This window comes from Sinohyriopsis cumingii, chromosome 7 (genome assembly GCF_028554795.1).
Source record: "Sinohyriopsis cumingii isolate HCF-2022 chromosome 7, ASM2855479v2, whole genome shotgun sequence".
Classification (NCBI taxonomy): domain Eukaryota; kingdom Metazoa; phylum Mollusca; class Bivalvia; order Unionida; family Unionidae; genus Sinohyriopsis; species Sinohyriopsis cumingii.
The window spans coordinates 121,741,146-121,767,215 of record NC_142967.1 but is presented as its reverse complement, the minus strand read 5'-3'; the positions used below and the strand labels follow the sequence as shown (position 1 = coordinate 121,767,215).

At 35.0% G+C, this 26,070-nt stretch overlaps 1 protein-coding gene across 1 annotated transcript in view; it reads right to left on the bottom strand.

The window, feature by feature from the left end:
- Positions 1-26,070, bottom strand: part of LOC149796047 (rho guanine nucleotide exchange factor 12-like) — a 344,172-nt gene that overhangs the window by 194,023 nt on the left and 124,079 nt on the right. Inside the window, exons 6-8 of the mRNA XM_089965965.1 lie at positions 20,007-20,143; positions 19,113-19,127; positions 4,903-4,983 (exon numbers count right to left, since the gene is read on the bottom strand). Coding sequence (XP_089822091.1) covers positions 4,903-4,983; positions 19,113-19,127; positions 20,007-20,143 — 233 coding nt within the window. The remainder of the gene's footprint in view (positions 1-4,902; positions 4,984-19,112; positions 19,128-20,006; positions 20,144-26,070) is intronic.

Genomic DNA, 26,070 nt, shown 5'->3' with positions numbered 1-26,070 from the left:
GTCTGCTGGTGATAACACCATGTCAATTTAATTTGCTATTTAAAAAGAGTTGTAATGAGAAGTTTAAGGATGGCTGCCATGGTAACGAAGGTAATGCAGCTCCCTAATGAAGGAATTTCATAAATAAAAAAAAGAGTTCCAACGAACACTTTTCAGTGATGCTGACACATATTCTACTCAATTCCTACTGACGTTCCACTCAAGCTGAGCAGAAATTAAGTGTACTACTTAGAACCACCAATGATCCACCAAGAATTAAATATGATTTAGTAAATCAGCTTGATATCACCTTAGTTTCTTCAGAATGTCTCTGTAAAAGATCTGTAGATATGCAGGATTTTATGGTTTTCACCTGAAAATATGCTGCATCATCTCTAGGAAACTACACAGAAATTCTGAAGTTGTCTGTGGACTTTTTGAGGTGCATAAATCAGACTATACCATTTCCTACTGCAAACTTTGTTCTTTGCACTTTTGTGGTCAATAAATCATGCTACGCCATTTCCTACTGCTGACCCTTTTTCTGTGTTCTAATTGGCTCGACTTTTGGCACAAACTGCAACTCAGTCATTCTGAATATTTCATGGGTACATAAAACATCTTATAAGGACTGTAGTTTAAAAGAAAAGAAAATGTTAGTTGTACTCAACAAAGAGCACATACATAAGTTTTATTGTTTATTGCAAGGTAAAGAATTTTTACATAAAGGGAAACCCCAGTATATGCTATAACATGCTTTTTTATTACACAAACCTGGATATAGCATGTTTCTGGCATGGCTATCTAACTGTTACAACATATTCACCAATTCTAATAGCTGATTTTTGAATTAATAAGTTTTATTGCAAAAATAAATCAGAATTTTGATTTGCTAATCTGATGAAAAGTGTTGTCTTCTCGAACAAAGAAAACTCTCTAAACAATTTTTCTTTTCTGACACGGATAAAGTGTGAAAAGTTTCTATTTACAAGAGTTCATTTCTAATGTTATTAATGAGCCACCAAGACTTCTTGTTAGCACATTATTCTAACGTGAGCTCTTAAAAAGCTGATATTTTAATTTTGAATTAAACCATACAGCTATTAATTTTTCTTAGTGTTTTTTTCCAATGCATTTTGTGTTCAAATTTTGTCTAATATATGGTCAACAGGGGCTTTTCATGATCACCTGTCATGTATCGGTACAATTCACAATACACAGCCTACAATACGTTATCAATACATATATCATCATAATGGTCCTTTCAAATTAAGGTCTGCCATATTTTACGTCTTGACAATAACCACCAATCAGAACTGAATGTAACATATTTCACTGCATGTCAGAGAAAGTGTAGCTTTCAAATTTGATCCGGGGCCCCGAGTGGCCGAGTGGTCTAAAGCGCTCTGCGTTACGGATCACTGCCATCTCACCTCTGTCTGCGGCGGTTCGAGTCTAGGATTCAGCCAATGTGGGTATGTGAGAAAGCTTGCCAGTAGCTTCTCGTGGGTCGGTGGTTCTTTCCGGGGTTTTCCCGGGTTCTTCCTCCACCATTAATACTGGCCGCCATGTATAGCCTATCGTGTGCTGAAAAATGGCGTTAAGCCCCAAAACAACAACAACAACAACAACAAATTTGATCCAAATAGACAAGATCAAGAGCAACCGATAAACTGGGCATAAAAGTGGTTACTAGATGATCAGTCAAGTACTGGGCATAAAAGTGGTTACTAGACGATCAGTCAAGTTCTGGGCATAAAAGTGTTACTAGATGATGATCAGTCAAGTACTGGGCATAAAAGTGGTTACTAGATGATCAGTCAAGTTCTGGGCATAAAAGTGTTACTAGATGATCAGTCAAGTACTGGGCATAAAAGTGGTTACTAGATGATCAGTCAAGTACTGGGCATAAAAGAGGTTACTAGATGATCAGTCAAGTACTGGGCATAAAAGTGTTACTAGATGACCAGTCAAGTACTGGGCATAAAAGTGTTACTAGATGATCAGTCAAGTACTGGGCATAAAAGTGTTACTAGATGATCAGTTAAGTACTGGGCATAAAAGTGGTTAATAGATGATCAGTCAAGTACTGGGCATAAAAGTGTTACTAGATGATCAGTCAAGTACTGGGCATAAAAGTGTTACTAGATGATCAGTCAAGTACTGGGCATAAACGTGTTACTATATGATCAGTCAAGTACTGGGCATAAAAGTGGTTAATAGATGATCAGTCAAGTACTGGGCATAAAAGTGTTACTATATGATCAGTCAAGTACTGGGCATAAAAGTGTTACTAGATGATCAGTCAAGTACTGGGCATAAAAGTGGTTAATAGATGATCAGTCAAGTACTGGGCATAAAAGTGTTACTAGATGATCAGTCAAGTACTGGGCATAAAAGTGTTACTAGATGATCAGTCAAGTATTGGGCATAAAAGTGTTACTAGATGATCAGTCAAGTACTGGGCATAAAAGTGGTTAATAGATGATCAGTCAAGTACTGGGCATAAAAGTGTTACTAGATGATCAGTCAAGTACTGGGCATAAAAGTGTTACTAGATGATCAGTCAAGTACTGGGCATAAAAGTGGTTACTAGATGATCAGTCAAGTACTGGGCATAAAAGTGTTACTAGATGATCAGTCAAGTACTGGGCATAAAAGTGTTACTAGATGATCAGTCAAGTACTTAAATCATACATGGTAAACAAATCTTATGATGTTTTATTCATATCGATAAGTTATCATGGCTAAACATGCTAACAAAATAACACAATTAGCATGGAAAATTGGCAAGGGCAGAAACAGATTTCAGACCATACAAGTCAGTTACCTTGCATCAACCTGTAGAAGGTAAGTGATTTTTCTGTTTTTACTTACAGAAATGAGTGCATGTAACTTCCTTGTCTCAGATTAACTCACAATTTAAGAATAAAAAGGCAGACAAGTAATAATTATTCACAACTACTGAAAATTAAAGTAACCATTATAGGATAAGTATTGTTTTGCATTGATTTTTCACCTTGTGTATCAATATGGAAACATTTTTTTACAATGATTTATCATTTCTGCCCTAACACCCATCTTCAAGCAATTCCAAAAGTATCACCCAAACTGATCAACCATTTAATTAACTCAAAGCAAAAGGTTTTGCAATTAATGAGTTCTGTTTTAAAAAACAAAATGAGTTACTTGAAGGGACTGACGCTTTACTTTCCAATTTTCAAGAATTCAAGATATGATCATTTCTTTTCTTTAACTGTTGAGTGTTTGCAATAAGATTTTAAAATTATACATTTTAGATGTATAAGTAACATTTTCATTCAGGACAAACTAGACAAGATTTAAAGTCTTCTGATGAAAAGACCATGTTAATATGACCATTAATTGAGAATGAGTGACAAGATTTTTAATATGTTCATTGTGGCAGCCATATAAGAGGTCAAATCAGCACCAGTTCCATTAAAAAATGGTTGCCTTATTATAAATGTTTTGAAAGATATGACCTTTCCTATCAGCTATTTTTGATACCAACAAAACTGTTACAGTTTCATTGCACAACGAATCTGATTTTTCAGTAACTGACAGTTCTTGCTTCTTTTCAAGCCACTTTAAGCAAAAAAGAATAATAAAAACTATAAATATATAAATTATTATTTTTCTGTTTAACCCCTAGCGACGAGTTAATGTGGCAGGAGATAGTAGCCTACTGCCGAGCTCTGTAGCGTCATGGTCATACATGATACACTAAAGTGGGTGGTATTATAGAAAGGTAGACAGATGTAGCTCTAAATTATACCAAATAATCCAGTATATCTAGTTGCACTACAAAATACAGATTTAAAACATCTCATTTTTTGGACCCGACTTTTTTCTACCCAAAATTCGCCCATGGTTGGAATCCAATTTTGTGTCTGGATTTTAGACTTTTTGGTCTCAGATCTAAGATCTAAAGCAAAATGGTATGAACTGCAAACAGACAGATGAACCTTTGCAAAAAGTAGGATAAGATGGGCATTTGGAATAAAGAGTGGTCTCGATACAAAAATAATGGCTCCATTTAGCACAAAAAAAATATATAAAAAAAATAATAAACTTTTATCCTTCTGCTCATGCACGAGTCAAATAGCCAATGAAAAATGATGTTTCTAACACAAATATATAGTATGATATTGAAAGACCACCAGGGAATTGGTGTCTTTGGATCTATTCAGAAATAGCTTTCAAAATGTGTTTCCTACTCGATTTTCAGGCGAAAATGACAAAAACCTCCAGGGGTTAATGTGTTAACATGTGAAATTATCTCATTAAAATCCACTGAAACACTAAAGGCCACATAAATTCCACTTTTTTTTCTGTCCAATTTCAATTTAATGCCTGTGCATGCTTGATAGAAAAGTTATCTCCACTAAAAATACACCATTTGTGTGAACTTATGTGTTAGCTTTAGTAAACTGTATTTCAACTAAACACTACTGCATTTCAACTAAACACTACTGTATACAAGTTCCACAAATATTCTGGAAGATACCTAATATCAATTTAACAATTTATCTAAATTTGAGTTGCCTCACTTAATATAAAAATCTAGCATGAAAGGCTTGTGAATGCATACTTTGTTACTAATTTTAGTAAGACCCTAATATTGTTACTATTTATAGCAATACACTGTATATTTGGTAACAGAACAGACACTACTTTATAAACATGGAGCCCCTGAAATCCCTCCAGTCAATAATACACTTTCACTGAAATTAGTCTGAAAAATAAACCTAGGCTAATAAACATAGTATGATGCATATTATTCTTAAGTCCTTTAACAAAAACTTGAACATACTTTCAAGTGTGACACAACTGCTGAAAAGCGGGACTTGTGTACTGCAAGAAGCTAAAGAAGGCAAGACAAAGATATCATGTTCTTCTCACCTCATACTCTTCCAACAGAGCCCCGTGCATATTCTGCAAAGTAGCCAGCTTCTGCTGTTTCATCTCACGGTCTTTCTCTGCCTGCAATGAGACGAGTCAAGTAATCAGTTAAATTAGACAAAGGTATAATAAAAACTGTGCATGAAGTTCCAAAAGGACATGGTATAAAACACGTAACCAAGTAAAATTTGTGTATTCAGTTGCATGAAACAAAGGCATACCATATATACCTATGGAAAAGCTGACGATGGGGTTCTGGAAGGCAAGGTTTACTACATGTATCTATTAACTCATTCAGCCCCGATCCCGTCTGCAGGCGTGATCCAGTTTCTGCATTCAATGGCTGATCCTGCCTGTAGTCGTGGTTTGTTAACTGCATTCAATGGTCGATCCTGTCTGCAGTCGTGATGAATGTGTGTTAGATACAACGAAATAAGTTTTTTTTCTCTCCAAGAACTAAACAACTATTAAACCAATCAGAAATGCTTTTACTTTCATTTGTGAAAATTTGAATTGTTCAGAAGCCAGGGGATACTGTTTGAGAGCAGTGTCACTACACATGTTCTGTTCATGAAAATCGTAAATGATGGCAGACGTATGAGTGATTTTTGATGAGTGCAAAAATGAGGAGTTTCTCGGGTTTGATCTAAAAAATATTGAGGAAACTGAAGAAAGATATGTTCGGCAGTTGGATATTTTGCAAGATTTAGATTCAGACATAGAAATTTATGAGACTGAATTGTCAGAAGATGAGGATGCTGACAGCGATAATGATATACAGTTATTGCGGATACACGTTGCACATAATTTTGTAAATAGTGTATAAATAAGTTGTGAAAGACTTGGACAAATAGGGAAATAAATACATCACCGCGTAGAAAAATTCATTTGGAATAAATGGTGAAAATTTTGTGAATTTTAATTGGATATAAGAAGAGAAATTATGGTAAGACTGAATGCATGTGCCTGGTGTTTTCAAAATTTTTCAAATGGGTAAAAACTCTGGGGCACAAGCAGCTAGACAGCTTAGTGCTTCTGGAGTACAGCAGCAGAGATACTGATAACAGTGCTGGGGCTGAATGAGTTAAACGTCTGTATGCAGCTCTAGAAGACAAGAATATACTGTATGTAACCATGTAAAAGTTGTACATGCCAGTTCTTGAAGACAAGATATAATATTTGTAATCAGGTAAAAGTTGCATATGCAATTCTAGAAGACAAGGTATATTGCATGTAACCATGTAAAAGTTCCATATGAAGTTCTAGAAGACAAGATATATTGATGTAACCATGTAAAAGTTCCATATGCCATTCTAGAAGACAAGATATAATATTTGTAACCAGGTAAAAGTTGCATATGCAATTCTAGAAGACAAGGTATTATGCATGTAACCAGCGTAGCACACCAAGCATAGACTCGCAGGTTTGCCACCATTTTTTTACCTATGTCCCCTTACTCTTGACCCCGTGTGCCCCCATCAGCATGCCTTTTCATGTGGAAAAAAAAATTATACCTAAAACTTTTCATTAGAGAATGTCCATCAGTACCTGTGTTGGCGTTAGCAATGACCAAGTTGCAAGATGGGCTAAGACTTCAAGATGGCAATGGATATCTGTTTAAAAACAATAAATGTGGCAATGAAAACACCTAATGTTTTGTGTGAGCAATTTCCATGGACATTTCAGGTTAACCAGATGTTCACAAATAGAAATGTTTTTTTGAGAGTTACTTCAGCATATCAGAAACATCTTATTGCAATAATGTAAGTGTCCAATGAAAATATGATAGTTCAGTGCAGACACAAAGTAAAGGTGGCAAGTGTGGAGGCATTCATTTTTTTTATAGCACTGTTAGTACATTATGTACAATTATTTCATTTGTCCCTCTAAAATGTTGTGTGTCACCCAAATCTGGAGGTTGAGGGACAATGTCCTCTGCCCATGAGATCCTGTAATACTGTCTACCTAATTAAAAGTTATGTGTGCAATTCTATTAGACAAGGTATGCGTTTTTTTTAGACAAGGTATGCTGTATGTACAAGTGTAAAAGTTATGTATGCATTTCTATCAGGCAAGGTATGCTGTATGTAAAAGCGTAAAAGTTATGTATGCATTTCTATTAGACAAGGTATACAGTATGAACCTAATTACAAGTTCTTGATGCAGTTCTAGAAGACAAGGAGTATTGTAACGGTGTAAAAGTTATCTATACACTTCTCGACCACAATGTATTCTGTACGTACCCATAAAAAAGATGAATATGCAGTTCTGTAAGACAAAGTATAATGTACGTACCTACAAACAAGTTGTGTATGCAGTTCTTGAGTATACTGTTTGTACCTGTGTAACATGACCCTAACTACCAACATTATAATGCATCAGCAAATCAGGGTCTACTCTCAACAGGAAAATGCTTGGGCCTTTCTGCCAATGATCTGAAAAACACCTTGAACCACACATACATTTATGTGACATCGTATCATCACAGCATTCATCAAGGCCACTAATCAAATGAGGACGATTCTTTCTGGACAGAAATTTTTAAAATTTTCTTTCCTTGTTTGAGCTTAGGATACAACTTTCTTCAACTAACTTGTGCAAATAATGCTAAAAGTTACCACAATCTTCAGCATTGACCAAGTTCTCCACTATTTTCCAGCATGGTCACTGTGGCAGCCATAAAGGAAATCTGCATTGCACCATTTTCATTCTGGACCAACTAGGTATCAGAAGAAATCTATTGGTGAAAATCCTATTTCTCAACAGCCATCAATTGTGGAGTAAAGATAACAAATCTTCAAGATGGCCACCATGATGGATATGCTACCTGCCATTTTCTTTCAGGTCTACCAGACACCATACAAAATCCCCTGATGAAAACCCCCATGTCAATATAACGTTCCATGTAGGTAAAGCATTGACAAGAAAATTTTCAAGAAGGTTGCCATTGTGGCCATATATCTGAAGCCATATTTTCATTTAGGACCAACTAGTTATCATAACTGGTCTTCTGGTGAAAACCTCATGTTCATATGATTTTCCATTTCAGTGAAGCAGCAATAAGATGTTCAAGATGGCTGCTATGGTGACCATCAGATTGGCATTTTCATTTATAACCACTAGACAGCATAAGAAGTCTTTAAGTAAAAACCTCACATTGATATGACCATTCATTCTGGAGAAGTAACAGCAACACAATTTTCATGGTAATCCTTTTAGAGTAGTGATAGCCAAAATTATTCTAACAGATGGGTGGATGTCAGACAAATTGATGTCAGATGATGTATGAATAACAAGAGGCCATCACTTGAGCTCTTCTGGTCTATATCCAGTAGAGCTGAAAACTATATGTTGTCATAACTTCCATGTCCTAGATTACAAAATAAGTTTTTTGTTGTTGTAGGGTTTAAAGCCATTTTTCAGCACAAGATAGGCTATACATGGCAGCCAGTATGAAATGGTCGAGGAAGAACCCGGGGAAAACCCCAGAAAGAACCAGCAACCCATGAGAAGCTACTGGCAAGCTATCTCACATACAAAATGTTTTTTAAAAGGTAACTGAGACAAGTAGCTGATCACACAACATGCAATAGCTACAAATTGCCAATTAAGTTTTTGAAAAATATTGTCAGACATTCTCCATTTAGAAGGAAAAGTGAAAGCAATTCAGCTTAATGAAAAGTGGCAGAATCCTTTTGTCAAGGTTCTGCAATCAAATAAACAGCTTCAGTTACCATATACATTCTACAGGAAAATGGAATGGACAATGATTGTTATGACCAGATGTTTTGTACACAGACTTGATTGACCAGGTGGTTTTGTACTATGATTAATGTATATTAATAAATTTTCTTTTAAAACAAATGCCTTATTACAAGTTAATCCACACTAAACACATACAATGCCTGTGCTTTTTAAATGAAAATATGAATTATTTACAAAAGTAGTTATGCTTTTCACACTTTAGGCATAATTATTTCTCACAACCAATTCTTAAATAATTATTTATATTTATATATAATTATTTCTCACATTATTTCTCCCTCTCTTGAAAGGCCACCCCCCCCATATTAGGACACTATAAAATTACATACTGAATATTCATAAGATCACATCTACAGATGATAAAATGGGCTTGTAATAAACAGACATGGTAACTGCAATAAAACAGCCTCAGCCAACTACAAGAATTTATTACAGGATAGTAGACATTTCCCATCAACCCTGCGATATTATACCTGCTAACAGCCATTACACTTAGTTACTCAGGGGGCACATTGCAACATGTGAACATGACATGACATTTCATGACATCAAAGATGCACTAAATCTGACATTGCCTTTTCCCTAGGGTACTGTCTGCTACAGTGTTGTCATGGTGGTACGCGGTGAGGGATATGATGTCACAAAACAACACTTTGGGAGAATAGTTCTTCTACAGTGTTGTCATGGTGATAGGGGTCAGGGATACAATGTGATAAAACAACACTTTGGGAGAATAGTTCTACAGTGTTGTCAAGGTGGTACGGAGTTAGGGATATAATGTCACAAAACAACACTATGGGAGAACAGTTCTTCTACAGCGTTGTCATGGTGGTATGGGGTGAGGGATACAATGACATAAAACAACACATTGGGAGAAAAGTTCTTCTACAGTGATGTCATGGGATGGGGGAAACCAGGTCACAAAATAACACTATGGAAAAACGGTTCCCTCAGGACAAGGCAATATAACAATAATACTACATTCTATAGTAATAAACAACTGTCTTGAATAGAAAACAACAACTTGACGGTCCTGGCAAGAACTACTTTATGTGATGTATCTGGAGGTAAATTTATGCCTTTCAAATATGTATCATTTATAACCAAACATAAACTGTAAATTTTAATCTTCTTAAATATATTACAATTATCTATATCAACAGATAGAAAGAAATAATTCAAATAAGTATGGGGTCATCCATTTAGTATGTATGCATAAAAAAACCCAAATGCATACACTTATGTATGGGGTGGGTCTACCAATAATGTACATATGCATAGTGTGTGTGTGTGTGTGTGTGTGTGCATGTGTGTGTGTGCGTGTGTGTGTATAACCTTGATAATAATTTGTCTAATACGTAACCTCTTCGACTGGGTTCAGTTCGCATTTGAATTTTACTGGAATTTAAAGTTACACAGCTTATTTCTTTGATGCAGCCAGACATTCAATTCAGGTGACTATCTGTTTTCTTAACCCTTTACTCTGGAGGCATGTTTTTCTACACCTTTACCATTGCCCCACCCCCATCTAAGCATAACAACGCATTTACCTTTGCCCCACATCTATGCATTTCCACACATTACACAGTATCTACATTGAATATGTTACATCTTCCATTTAAATGTTGATTCGCTGTGAGGTAACCAAATGCTGGTAAAAAAAAAATCATCTTTACTAACATTCAATTTTAATGACATATTTCATAACATTAGAACATATAAATCTAAATTTAACCGACAAATTACACATTGTGGGGGGTCCACGGCCACATCCGAAATGGAGTTGTTAGCCGGTTGTATTACATCAATTTGATGCAAATATTATGGCCTTTCTAACATAGGTAAGTTCCTCATAATTGTAATTTTTCCAAACATGTTGCTGAACTTTACATTAATTTCATAAATTCATAATGTCATCATGTTCTTTATGTGGAAAATCACATTCTTAGAATGTGTGGCAAATACATAAGTCTTCTTCCATACATTGTAAAGTATAATATAGCTTTAACGTGTTTAAAAGATGAAATCTGCTGTAACTGTGGGGCATATAAAATAAAATAACAAAATTAAAAATGTTTGTGTTGTTCATTTCTTCCATTCATTTCAATATGAATTTTTTTTTTTTTATGAAGGGAATCTCTTGATTTCGTCATGGCTATGTTGTCCTCATCTGTTGATTACAGTGATTTGTCTGGAAGTGAAAACGATTTTTCTGGATTCAGTTCAGATGAAATACCAAATTTTATAAACAGTGATGCTTTTAATTACGAAGAATCTGAAATTCTGTCATCAGATATCAACACTGAAATGTCATTAGACTTGCGTGACACAGATGATGATCAGCCAAATGGTTTGCAGACGTGAATGATAGTGACAGAAATCCATTCACTCAGCAGTTAGAATCATATAATTTGCAGGAAACAGCACCAGAACTAGACTATTTCCAATTATATTTTCCAGCTGGACTTTTTGAAAAGATTGTAATCAAAACAAATAAATTTGCAGCTGAACAACATGTGGATCATGAAATCAGTGATGCAAACTGGACAGAGACCAGTGTGCATGAGATGTCTGCCTTTATTGGCATGTTGATCTTCATGGGAATAATCAAAGCTCCTGACTATAGTTTTTATTGGTGAAATGAAAAGTTTCTATCCAATGAAGGAATCAAAAATGTAATGCCACACAGAAGGTTTGACAAACTCCAGTTCCTACACCTACATGATGACAACACAGATTTTCCTGGGAAGCAAGAGTATGACATCGTGAACGTCATTTGGAAGGCACAGGTAAGAGGGTTCGATTTTTATATGGGAAGCAAAGGGTTAAACAAGTTAATATTATTAATCGTTGATCTTTTCTGTGTGGATTAAATATAGGCCGTTCTACAGAATTGGTGTGTGTGTGTGTGATGCGTACATATGCAGATGGGGTGGTGGTAAAAAACTATGCATCTGTACAGGGAGGGGGGAGGGGTCAAGCTTTGTCAGATTTTTGCATACATACTAAATGGATGGCCCCTATCTGGTTAATTAGGTTAGGGTATGATCTTGTATTTGTGGACATAATGCTGCAGTCATTAGTACATGCCATGATCTGTGGACATAATTCTGCAGTCATTAGTACATGCCATGATCTGTGGACATAATTCTGCAGTCATTAGTACATGCCATGATCTGTGGACATAATTCTGCACTCATTAGTACATGCCATGATCTGTGGACATAATTCTGCACTCATTAGTACATGCCATGATCTGCATTCATATTATTTCAGAGCAATTATATCATTACATTGTCAAAAGTATAGTCTATCAATAAAGTGGGTGTGAATGAATATATATGTATATACATATACAGCAAAAGCAGTAAAATCAGAACATTATTGCAACTATTAGAGCTGTTAAAAAAGTGTTAAATGCATGTTCTATCAATGACCCAACATAATTTTTGTACTGTACCTTAGCCTAATCAGACCACAGTGCTGTAAGAAACCAAATGAGTTGCAGGGCTCACCACTTCCCACAGTGACCAAGGGCTCAAAAGCCTTTCTGAGTGCATTCCTAATGCACTAACATTAGTTTGGCAAACAAATATTCAAAAATGTCAATGCAATTGCAGTTTTGTATATTTAATCTCTGCCCACCCTCCCATTATCCCAGGATAGAGGAACAAACAAAAAAAAAAACCCAGCCCTCTTGCAGATGCACACATGCCAACCCCTGATGAGGAAAAAGTGTAATCCACATATAACATAATAAAAATTCAATAAGCATGTGTACAAAATTATTTATTTAGCGATCTGGATTTTTAACATCAATTACTGCTTCAAGTTTTCGTATATAAGACTTTGAGCTTTAAAAAGCAACAAACTCTCATATTGCATTTTAAAACACTGTACCAATTGAGACCATGAATGTTTTGCATACCAGTAGAACACTAAGTGCTGGGTAACAGAGCCTGGATCTGAATTCAGTGTTATTTTTGTTAACAATACTGAACAATCTCTCAGTTAGCATTAGAATGGTAAAGAACCAATATTCCTTTCATAACCTGACAAAAAAGAGGAAATTTATATCTTCCAGTTATTGAGTCTTTTAGCTGGGAAATAAGATGAAAAAAATTAACTCATGAAGTACATTGTCAGGTAGAGTGCCTACCTGATACTTTAGGGAGTTCTTTTCATTTATCAGCAGCCTTTCCTGCTGCATGGTGCATCATATGACAGAGACAACCTACAACCTGATATGTACAGTGATGGAGACATTTTTCAAAATATAGAATGCAACTCCTTTATGAATTCCAGTCATCACTGATGCAGTATCAGCTGAAACCTCCATAGAGTTCTGTCAACTTATATTTATTCAAAGCATTATCAAGCAAATAACAAAATTCTCCAGTGGAATCTACTGTTAATTCTGGTAATGAAAGAGGCACACTCTGACTTCTGACTTTGCCCTTTTTGTTGTCAAGGTCTCTTACACAGACTGGGTACAACTTTTTGTCATCATAACCACTACTCCTGTCTGTTGCAATATTAATGGTCCAATTTTAATGGTTTCTGCAATTTTAAGTTAAGTATCTTCTGCAAAACACCTAACAATATAAGTGTGTGTGATTTGGATTTTTAATGTAGCTTTAACAATTTTTCAGGCCAATGTGGGTATGTGAGAAAGCTTGCCAGTAGCTTCTCGTGGGTCGGTGGTTCTTTCCGAGGTTTTCCCACCATTAATAATGGCCACCATGTATAGCCTATATTGTGCTAAAAAATTGTGTTAAACCCTACAACAACAACAACAACAACAACAAAATTTTTTCAGCCATATTGCTGTGATGTCTGCAGTGTGACAGTTTTATAGTGATGTCCAGCACTGGGGCATCATGCTGCAGACATATGTCCCACCCAGTCACATTATCCTGACACCAGGCCGACCAGTCCTAACACTAACCTCTTAATGCTGAGCGCCATTAGTGAGGCAGCTGTTAGTACCATTTTTGTAAGTTTTTGGTATGACTTAGCAGGGGATCAAACCCACAACCTCCCGCATCCGCGGCAGATGCTCGAACCACTAGGCCACCAGAGCAGTCCCTAACAATATTAGATGATTCTGTTCTTGTACACGCATATTTTCTGAAATTTTGAAATCGGGAAAAACTTGTTTGAACAAAGGACCAATGTAGTCGTCTACCACTAGGGATAGTCCGTGTTCTATCAAGAACTTGGTACATAATGCCTCTGCATTTATAAAATTTATGTCCACAATTTAGTTCTCCTGTAAAAAAGAAGTTACTTTAGTATTGTAGTAAAATGAGCTAATTCAAGGTTTCTTTGTTTTACCACCATGACCAATATTAAAATCCTTCCCACACAGCCTGCAAGGGCATGAAGCTATCCTAGAATGGAACATTGTATTGTGTACTTCATGTTGTTGTTGTTGTTGTTGTATGGTTTAACGCCATTTTTCAGCACAAGATAAGCTATACATGGCGGTCAGTATAATTGGTGGAGGAAGAACCCTGGAAAACCCCGGGAAGAACCACCGACCCACGAGAAGCTACTGACAGGCTTTCTCACGTACCAACGTTAGCCAAGCCTGAGACTCGAACTCACGCAGACAGAGGTGAGATGGCAGTGATCCGTAACGGTGAGCGCTTTAGACCACTCGGCCACTCGGGGCCCCGTGTACTTCATGTATTCATCTCTGAATCAGTTTTTCATCTTTTCCTAATCCATCTGTGAAATTATCTGAAAAACATTTTTGTTCTAACACACACATCAACTAGAATAAATCTGACTTGACTTTGGAGCCAAATACCTACAGACTGGTTCTGTACCAGATATGAATTAGAACAAAGAACCTGCGAGCAAAGATTAAAAGTTAGAAAACCAGTCTGTTCTCTCCTAACTAAGCCATAAAGCTGCTGTAAATAGAAAAAATTTGAAAGTATAAACCAGCATGTTTCTTGGAAACAGGGCAGCTGCTATAAATAGAACATAATATTGTTAGAAAAGTGCATGCAAGTCTTCTTATGTCGCAGTTTACACAGAAGCCATCTTTTCTAGAATATGGTCTGTGGGATTAATGGGATGTTAATAAAAATGAGAAAACAAATTATTAGTATTTTTGGAGGGGGCTATTCCGAAAAAGCGTAATTCAAATACATTTAGGCGTAAGGCATAATTCAGTGGGAAAAAAGCGTAAGGATTACGCCAAAAGCATAATGGTTGGCATGTATGCAGATGGTCACAAGGCCAACCTCAGTTACAAGTTTTCTTTTGGAAACATTTGGTTATATAGATAGATTGACAAACATGGGGAGGAGGGCAAATTAATAATGCACATGTTCACAATCTGGCACCTGCAAATGGAGATGCAAACAAAAATTTTAACATGCAGTAATAGATTTTTTCAAATCCATCTGAGCATGTTAAAAAGTGTTCCAGAGAACTTGGGGTCTCACTTGCATAATTGTTTTTGCAAGCTCCAGTGTTATTTGACTTGCATAAACTCTTGCACAAAACTTTAGATGACAGTGCTAATGTTGGCCAGACAAGCTAGACACGAGCCCTAAACATAACAGTGTATACACTTTAGACCATAATGCTTATGTTGGCTAGAAAAGCTAGACACAAGTCCCAAACATAACAGTGTATAAACGTTAGACCATAATGCTAATGTTGGCTAATCAAGCCAGACACAAACCCCAAACACAACAATGTATACACTTTAGACCATAATCCTTATGTTGGCTATACAAGCTAGACACCAGCCACAAACATAAGTGTATAAATTTTAGACCATAATGCTTATGTTGGATAGACAAGCTAGACGCCAACCACAAACATAAGTGTATAAATTTTAGACCATAATGCTTATGTTGGTTAGACAAGCTAGACATGTGCACCTAGCATAACAATGTATAAACTTTAGACCCATTGTAATATTATCCAAAAGCTCAGAGTGGCTTCCATACTATTAAAGTCAAGGAGCCTTTGTACCCCTTGATATTTTAAAAGGGGTTTTTAATATCCTCACAGGGTTTTAATGCCAACAGGTACTCCAGGCATCCCAGCAACATACATGCTAATTTTAAAAAGCAGTCATAAACGCTTCTGAAGTAAAAAGATTTCAATCCTCAGAGGAAAAAGTTTTTTAAGGTTAAATTTTATGTGTAAAACAAAACAAAACAAACACCACCCCAATTACCAGATGTGGTATAAAAGCTGGCCACTACAAATTGTGATCCCTTGGGTGAGCTAAACAAGCTTCTCCCCCCTTATCTCCATGCCTCCCTTTACTGTGAGACTAAAACCAACTGAATTTAGTTTTCCATCATTGCTGGAAATTCTTTCGATAGTTTGATCAGTTAAGACAGTTTCAAAAGTCTCTTTCTGCAGGCCAGATTCCGCTAATTTCTTTTGTTCACTCAATCAATAAAAGTTGAACACCATGTTATTCTGTACTGGAAGCAAAATTTCTTTGCTGGAAGCAACAAGATTAAATGTTCTGTACCCATATAGTTTCAAATCAACCTTTTGTTTTAGTCCCAAAATTTGCACCTGAAAATTTGTTTACTTGAACAGACCCTTTAAAAAAAGTTGTAAGTTTTTCACAAAGCTAGTTCATGAATCATGCCAAATTTTACGTGATACGAACCACTGTTTCAGTTGAATGCAGCAAATATGTTGAAAATATCTGGCATTCAAAACTTTCAGCACTAAAAATTGAACTTTGTTCACAATAATGAACCAAGTTCTTTGTTTATGAAGCCAAGACAATCAAGATGGCAACTCCTAACCTATCAGTTGTAGTTGTTGCAGGGTTTAACACCATTTTTCAGCACAAGATAGGCTATACATGGCAGCCAGTATAAATGGTGGAGAAAGAACCTGGGAAATTACCAGAAAGAACCACCTGGTAAGCTTTCTCACATACTCACATTGACCATGCCCGAGACTCCTAACCTATCAGTGTATCAACTTTAGAGTCTGAGTAATATTACCATTCTCAGTTTCAGTTTATTGAAGCTACTGGCGCAGAACACGTGCAACTTTCAAACACTTTAAATCAAAACTTTAACACAGTTCAATGTGATGCTTAAGTATATGTGAACAACACAAAAATTTCTAACATACCAGAGCATAAATTTTAAACCTGTAGTCACATTATTAAAGAGTTTCAGTTAAACGCACACAATGGCAAAGAGGTGCTCCAATCAGAAATTTAAACACAAAACACTGCTGACATCAATGTTACTGTCTCTGATGCAGATGCATAAGTGAAAACTATACTGCACAATTCTTACTAAAGTGTGACAACAAACACAATTTCTGATTATCTGATATTATCTTGATTATTAATGATTGCTATTATTGTTTTTATCAAGTACAGTGAAAGAATAGCCAATTAGAAGTCAGTTAAAGCTTAAACTATGGTGTTACTTTTGTCTACCTGTAAAACTTGCCCTTCAAAAGACCATACATCCATTGCGCATCGCTGAAAGAAGCAAACAGTATAGTTTACCAATCAACTGAATTTCTACCATGAAACTGAATGTCTCTTCAATATATTATCTGCTGTAACACCAAAACGCAGTGGTACAATAAATCTTCCTACATACCTGTACCTATTTTACAAGCTTTCCAGCTGCAATAGTACATCTACATAACAGTCACTTCATGTACAAATAGGCCAGTCAAATAATTAGTCTATTATTTGTGTACAAAATCAAATAAGTACTCTTTATTCTTAATTTGCTCAAGTTTTTACAAAGGTCATCTTTTTATAAATGTCATTTTTAATTCCCATAATTTCATTCAATAATTTTCTTTTTTCCCACTCTAGAGTTCTACTTAGACTGTCCTAGGTTTATCTTCGACAACTCCTAATTTTTTAAAGAATATTGTTTAATTTTTTGTACAAAAGTGCCAGGAGTTGGTTGTTCAAGAAGGATTATTGCATGATTATAAAACAGTCTTTCAGGACTGTGGTCAAGATACACGGACTTAAAAGAAAATCCCGTCTGTTTTTGCCATCAAATATTCCTTGGAGTCCCAAATAGATTCAACTGGCGCTTAAAAGTGGAACAAGTCGGCAAGAATCCAGATCATTTTCAACCTTAAACAAAGGAAGACCTGTTGGCAAAGTGGGGTTTTGCCAATCTATTTGGTAAATTTCTGAGCTGCAAACATAGTTGTATACTGATAAGTAAATCAAGTTATCCTTTTTTCTTTAATTTCCTTTTTGTTTATAATAGTTTGTTCATCCTGAAGGGGAGAATAATATATTATACTGCATTACCCTCATCAAATAAAGTGGTTGTTATTATTATTTTATTTGTTATTTTTAATAAAAAAATTCTAGGTTGACACAAATCATCACATTACAAAGCAAAGACTACAGTCTAAAACCCCACCCTACTCCAAACATACTTGTAGATGACAATTAACAAGTAGGAAATGCTTCGTCAACAACTATTAAGCATGAAATAAAGTAATGCACTTAACCCTTTAACAATACACAAGGATAAACCTTTTATAACAATCCATTGCGTTAAAACTCTGTAATAAATTTATAGAGGGATATTGAATTATTACCAGGTTTTAGTACAAGAGGCACTTGAATGTGTGTAAACATCTAGCAGTACATGTGTTTGTGCATTTGTTAAGAATTGTCCCATAGAACAATGTCTCACCTGTGAATGGTGCTATTATAACAGTATTTTGTTCTTGTAGGCCAAACAGGAAGTGACTGATGTAGAGGATTTAGAGTTTTTTAAAAACTGAGCACAGAAACTTGCCATCACTGGCATTGATTCTACTGCTGACAGTTATGTAATACATACATATTGTGACAGACCCTATGGACACTGTCAAATCAACCATCTTGGCATTTCCTTATCTCATTACCATATAGCCAATGGGAGGACCATCAACCAAGACTTACTGGAGTAGTTATATAATGTTACATGATGCAGGGCACCACCTGGAAATTGTTTCCACAGGCTGGAATAATATTACAGAAATATATGGCAACTTGTAATGTAAATAACTTCATTAATTAACTGCAGTGTTAATTTCAATCAAACAGCCAAATTATTTTAATTATAGTTTGTAAAATGTAATAATTACTGATAGACTAGTAAAGATTTCCCATGCAAATGATATAATTTTAGAAGGAAATGTGATTATCTCCCATGCAACTATAATAATTTTAGTTATACTAATGAAGATTTCGCATGCAAAAATAATAATTTCAGATAAACTAGTGAAGATATTAATAATTTCTGATAGACTAGTGAAGATTTCCCATGTAAATGTAATACTCTCAGATAGACAAGTGAATTTCAGATAGACAAGTCAAGACTTTCAATGTAAATGAGGATTCACAGGGCCCACAATGAAATTTTGGATAGATATATTCATAGGCAATACAAAAGTGTTACCTTCTTCAGCACCACCTAGGATACAAAATTCAGGTATAGATACAGGAGTACAACATTATTCCTCTCATCCAGGTAAAAATACAAGGTACAAAGAAAATATGTCTTTAAGATTTTGTTTTTACACAAGCATGAACAGCTTCAGCTACAAGCAAGTTTATCATCATAAAAGATCTAAACAATCAACAGTAGGGATAAGAATAAAATCCCTACAGTATGTCTTGGCTCAGGATAAAGTAAGCCCCTTAGTGACAACATGAAACCTTCAAACATCACCATATTATAAATATTTTATGGCTATAGTCTTCTCTCTAAAATGCTCCTTACCACACTGCCTTGGATTATAGTGTTATTCAATGATTTAATGGAATTTCAATACTGTTGGTTTAACCTCTGCAACAAAGTCTGATCCTAATCCATAAATACAACCTGGAAATAATCATTTGGAACAATTGTCACCAACACTAACATGATCCTAGTCCATAAATACAACCTGGAAATAGTCATTTGGAACAACTGTCACCAACACTAACATGATCCCTCTTACCATTTGTCTTCCATCTGTAGGTCCATCGCAAACTGACAAAGTGACAGATACACTGGAAGACAAAAATGACCAGATGGATGCCTTGACACCAAGTTTTATCTGAATGAATGGCCTTGAGATTACTGACACAACAAAATGGCTTTAGATTATACAGTGAACCTGTATCTAACTGCACTTCTGGGAGAAAACATCATCATGAAAAGGTAGCCTTCATTCATAGTAAATTGATATGTATCAATTTATTGTTAAACTGAGCCTTTGTCTTTAACCTTTACACATAGGTTGTTATTATATATGAATGTTGATCCTATAGAAGGTCTGACTGTTTATTTACTTTGGTAGCTACTTACATTGACTGGCTGTGGGTTGGTGATGCGGTCCATCATAGAATCCCTAGCTGAACCGGCTTCCCTGTCTGATGAGGACTCTCTATTTGGTGGGATAGTTTGGGGTTTTCCCAACAATGTCAAGGCCACATAGGACCCCGCTGAAAAGAAAGAAAACATTTTTGGCTTAACTGTAAATTTAAACCCAACATTAGTAAATAAAAACACAAGGAAATCAACACTGTTTCAAGACTTTTAAGATAACAGTGTTGAGTGGTCATTGAGATGAAGAAACTGGATTTAGCATTTAAAGCCAAATTACCCATTCCCCTCAAAGGGCTAGTAAATATTAAACCAGTCTGCTATGCCTATATCACTATACAAGCCCTGAACCTGAAAATGGGTGAAGTGAGTGCTTGACCATTGTTTAGTTAACAGTGCTTTAATCTTCCTGGAAGTTATAATGGTAATGTATTAAAAACAGATACTCTTTAAATTCTGGCAAAAAGGCAAAATTTTAATAGCTACAGAAACAAAATAACAGATTCAAAATATGGCAATGCTTATTCATAATTGACATGATCTGGTTTGGCATATTATAGAAAACCAACACATGGAGGTTATTGGGTGTCAACTGCATACCACAGGAACTGATCCGATCCAATTACAGGATTCAAAAACCCACACATTTACAGGCACATACAAACAACAAAACTATAGTGCCATATGATGAAGATATTTTGTCCATCATGGCTACATGGACCAACCATTTAATTGGGATGAAGGTGGCAGATATTTTTTAAATCAAACGAAAAAAGTTAAATTATCTACATGAAAAAGGAAGAAAAAAATATCTCTGTTCAAAAGAAAATTACAGCCTCTCCACCCCGTCCCCAATACTAAAAATGCAGGGATTGGTCTGCTGGTTGCTATTTTAGTGCTTCATTGCATCGTTCTTAAATGTATATGAAAAGAAAATGTTAATTTCTTCAACAAGGTTTCTGCCTGGACATGAATGCAAGCATGCCCCTGGGCATGGAAATTTACTCCACTTGCCTCACACTAATAACCTCCACTTGCAGCAGCACTGTAATACACCAAACCAAACAGTTTTGTAAACTCCTCTAGGTATTGCATGATTTCTGTCAAATGCAAAGGATTGTTCAATACTACATTTTACAAGTCTCCCTTGAAGGGACTCATAATCTAACCTCATAATCAAATGACCAACAGTAATTTCTAACAATTCAAGTCGAGACCATTTCTTTCTTTTTTAAGTGTCAAGTGTTGAAATCATATCTGATAATAGTAAGCAATAACAAGATTTTCAAATTAGCTGCTGTGACAACTATATTGGATGTAAATTCAACACCATTTTCACTCAAGACCAACTAGACATCAAAAGAAATCATTTGGTGAAATCCTCATGCTGATATGACATTCCATTCAGAAGATTTACAAGATGGCAACCATGATGACCATAATGGATGCTAGATGGCATCATTTTCGTGCCCAACTAGAGACAATAAAAAGTCTTCTGGTGAAAACCCCATCTCAATGAGACTTTCTATTTAGGGCAAGAAGCAACAACACAATTTTCAAGATGGCTGCTGTTATGTTAGATTAGCACCACTAAAGAAGTCTTCTTGCAAAAACCCATGTTGATATGACTTTCTCTATAGGAGGAGTAGCAAAAACAACATTTTCAGGCAAGCAGCCATTGGGGGTCATATTGTATGTCGCATCAGCATTTAGGACCAACTAGACCTAACTCTGTGTGTGTGTGTGTGTGTCAAATTGTTTATGTAGCTTTCATAGTTTTTATCCTAATGTTATGATGTCTGCAGTGTGGCAGTTTATAGTTATGTTTAACATGGGGCATCATGCTGTAAACATGTTTTTGTATTTAGGACCAACCAGATATCAAAAGAAACCTTATACTGAAAACTTCAACACCTTCCCTTATAGAGTCACATCAATAACAAGATTTTCAAGTGGAGTTAAAAATAAGAAACTCTAAGTGGCCTGTTACTGTATACACGTTGGAGAAGGTAGGACAAAAATCGTCAGTGAAATCCTGAATAACAACAAACATTCCTACAATGGAGATGAATAAACCACATTATTCTGAGGTTAACAAACTATATGCACCAATGACTTTTAGTAAATCAACAAGTCAAGGGTATGGCATGTAATCAGTCACACTTAAATTTTTAACTCATTTAGAAGTTTTATTCTTCTTTTAAGGAAGCAGGTGACATTATAAATTACCATGAGAGGGGTATCTCTGTTTTTCCCTAATCCCTAAACCCATTTCTGTCCAGTCCCATTAAAAAATATGTCCCCATTCCTTCTCTGTATGAATCGAGGCTTCCAAATGTCTTCTTGACAGGCCTTCCTCTCGTATTAAAAAAAAACCAGGAAATGTTTAGTTTTATACTTTTAACATGGTTACATTTTATCTTTAATTCTAAAAATGTTTAACCTCTTTTTAGAAGTGTGTGCTATCTTCCTACAATGTATCTGCAATTCTTTATCTTAACAGTTTAGAACTTTAATCTGCCCCATACAGCCCATACTGCACTGGTATTAATCCATATAATACATCCTCAAAGCCATGTCAGACCAGCATCGTTTTCATTCTGTCCAAGCAGTCACTCTAAGAAGTCTTCTGTTGGAAAACCACTGTCAAATATATCTTTCTGCTTAGGAGCAATATCAATAACAAGGTTTTCAAGACTTATTTCATGGTGGCCATATTAGCTGTCAGACTGGCACCATTTTAATTTAGGACCCACCAGATATATCACATGTCTTCTGGTGAAAACCCCATGATGATATGAATGTATGGTTAGGTGAAGCAGCGATAAGGTTTTTAAGATGGCTGCTGTGGTGAACATACCTCATTTTCATTAAGAACCAACTAGACCTTGGGATGAATGTGTGTGTAAAGTTTCATGGCAATCCTCAAAATAGTTTAGGTGTAGCAATAACCAATTGGAGCTGATGGACAGACAATGCACAACAGGCAATCCCATAAGCCAATCTGATTAAAATCAGATCTCCTCAGTCCAGACAAAAGTTCATGTTAGGTGACTTTTTGAATTCCAATTCCACTTATTTTTAAAAGCCTATGCTATAAAGCACTGCAAATTGGTCTTAGGGAGAGTTATCTTTTGTAATGATGTTCAGAATGACATATCTCACTTTCAGTTTTGATTGTATTGGACAAATGTCAACTTAATACGACTTCATTTTTGTGTCCATCAGATCTCCGATAGGACTGCAGAGATCTGATCGAAATCTGATTGTCCCATAAGCGTTTCAGGTCTCGAACCTAAAAATCATTAAAACTCTAATAATTCTATTTATGAAGGTCAATATTAATCAAAACAATATATTTCAACACTATTTCCAAACAGAAAACAATTTAAATACCAACTCCAAACTATTTTCAAAATGAACACAGGTGCAATCTGATGATACCCATAATATTTTACCCAGTGGGGTGCTCAAAATCAAGCTGACACTCAATGTGTACTGAAATGTGATACACGAGTACAGTGACAAAGCATTTATTTATTTCTAAAGCATATACCAATAAATTACTAATATGATAATGTGTGAACTGTTATTTAAGGTTAGTTGCCTTCAAGCTCAAATATCAGTCTTTCTTAAAAATGTTTCTTAAAATAAATGTGAATTAGTATTTTCTAATAACAAACCACAAATTATTATGCAATGTATTTTTTTTTGAGTTCAAGGGTTACATCAGTCCCAGTATTGAATTTATAAGGTATTGAATTTATAAAACGCCATTTAAATTCCCTGCCCAACAAACATGAAAGGATAAAAGGGAATGAATCTAATATAAGATAAACTGAATCAGAACCCTTAACAGAAGAGTGTTCTTGTGTATTTACATCACCAACATGGCTTCCAAAAACAACAATGGAATGTACAATTTGTTTTATTTTTGTTCAAAACAAACCTAATTTTTATAACCAGTATTAATGGTATTTTTAATGGTTAGCTACTACCATATCTGGGCAAGTGAATTATGGCATGTTTATGGTTAGTTACTACCATATCTGGGCAAGTGAACTATTAATGGTACATTTATAGGTTAGTTACTACCATATCTGGGCAAGTGAACTATTAATGGTACATTTATGGGTTAGTTATTACCATATCTGGGCAAGTAAACTATTAATGGTACATTTATGGGTTAGTTACTACTATATCTGGGCAAGTAAAATATTAATGGCATGTTTATGGGTTAGTTATTACCATATCAGGGCAAGTAAAATATTAACGGAATATTTATGGGTTAGTTACTACCATAGCTGGCAAGTGATGCATTAATGGTACAGTTTCTAAAATTATGAAATCAGACAAAAACACCCCAAAAGTTTTTATTGGGTCATCTCAATATAAACAGTAACAAATTTGGTAAAATTTCAAAGCTCCTGATCAATATATTTCTTGGCACTACTTGAAACCAAGATAGATTCATCCTTCTCTGATGCCCAGTTACTTCAACTCCTGGCTACCACATGTTCAGTAAAGATTGTTCCACACAGCGTGATGGTGTCTTTATTTTTGTTTGATCACACAAAGAAGACATGAAAAATGGACCATGAACCAAAGCACATACAGTGAATGTGTATATACAGAAAATACTCTCCAGAACTTCAAGCCGCTCTTAATGAGCAGTTTTAAATATCCAAACCTGCTAGACACTACATTCAGTAAGTACTGTACTTTGTTATTAGATAAAATTACTATCCATTATGATAATTTCATGTTGCTAGGAGACGTATTTTTACATTTTAGACCACCATTAAAACAAGCACTGTATTGATATTTAAGATATTTTTAACATGACAAACTTAATTTCTGGACTAAGGTGTTAAAAAATCAGGACAAAAAACTCTCATGTATACCTTGTTATTCTACCAAACAAAGAGCAGTACCTATGTTACTCCAGAAATTTTAATAATGACATTAGTAACTTTCAAAATGATTTTGATGATCAGAATGTTATGTATATTTAATTTGTATTGTCTGTTGACATTTCTCTATGATTATATGTTAAATATGGCTTTATTCTGTACCAGACCTTAGTACAAAGTCAAGTAAATGGTCTACCTGATCAGTGACATTTATTTCATAACAATATAATACATATCTAATAATTCTCTTTAAATATATATTAAACATTCTGATTACTATTAATGGAGGTAAACATGTTTACTTCCATCTGTAAGTAGGATATTAGTTTTTCACTTGGAAATTCCTAAACTTGTTGACAACTCTGAATGTTTTAGAGGAGAATGACCTACATATTGGCTCTATTACTGTATATTAGCTTTTTATATCAATATTGTTTACTTGAAAAATTACTCATTCAAACTTAAAATCCTAAGTGGAAACAGTCTTATTGTTGAATATAGTTTTAATCTGAGTTGATTAATTTATTTAAAATTGTTCTCTGGAATTACAAAGTGCTCATTAATACTTCTTAGGCTAAATGATTAATTTGGAATTATACTGAATTCAGTCAAGGACATTTTGAATTACATTACTGTGATACATCAAAACACTTGACACATCACCACATTCCAGGCCACTGGCACATTAATACATTCAAGACAACAGGAACATCAAAACATTCAATATTGAAATTTATTTCGAACACCTGGAATTCAATTGGAATTCTATATATTTGGACTTATGATACAACTTTCAAGACTATTTGGGATTTAATTTATAATACATGCACTTAATTTTTTTTTAAATATTCACTTTGTATTCACGGGAAATAAATTATTTATGGAAAAATTTTTTTATTTTTGCTCTTTTCTGTTACTTAGTTTAAGACCATATATTTGTAACACAAAAACAACCCACATTAAATTTACAGCAGGAAAACTTCAATGCTTAACTATGTACAGTCTACACTTTTCCACATAGCTTACATACTTCATGATCCTGATGATGTCTACTGGTCCTATGAGCAACCCCTAACTAATGTGACTGACAATCATGCTCCTTTTAAACAAAAACAAAAAAAAAAACAAAAAAA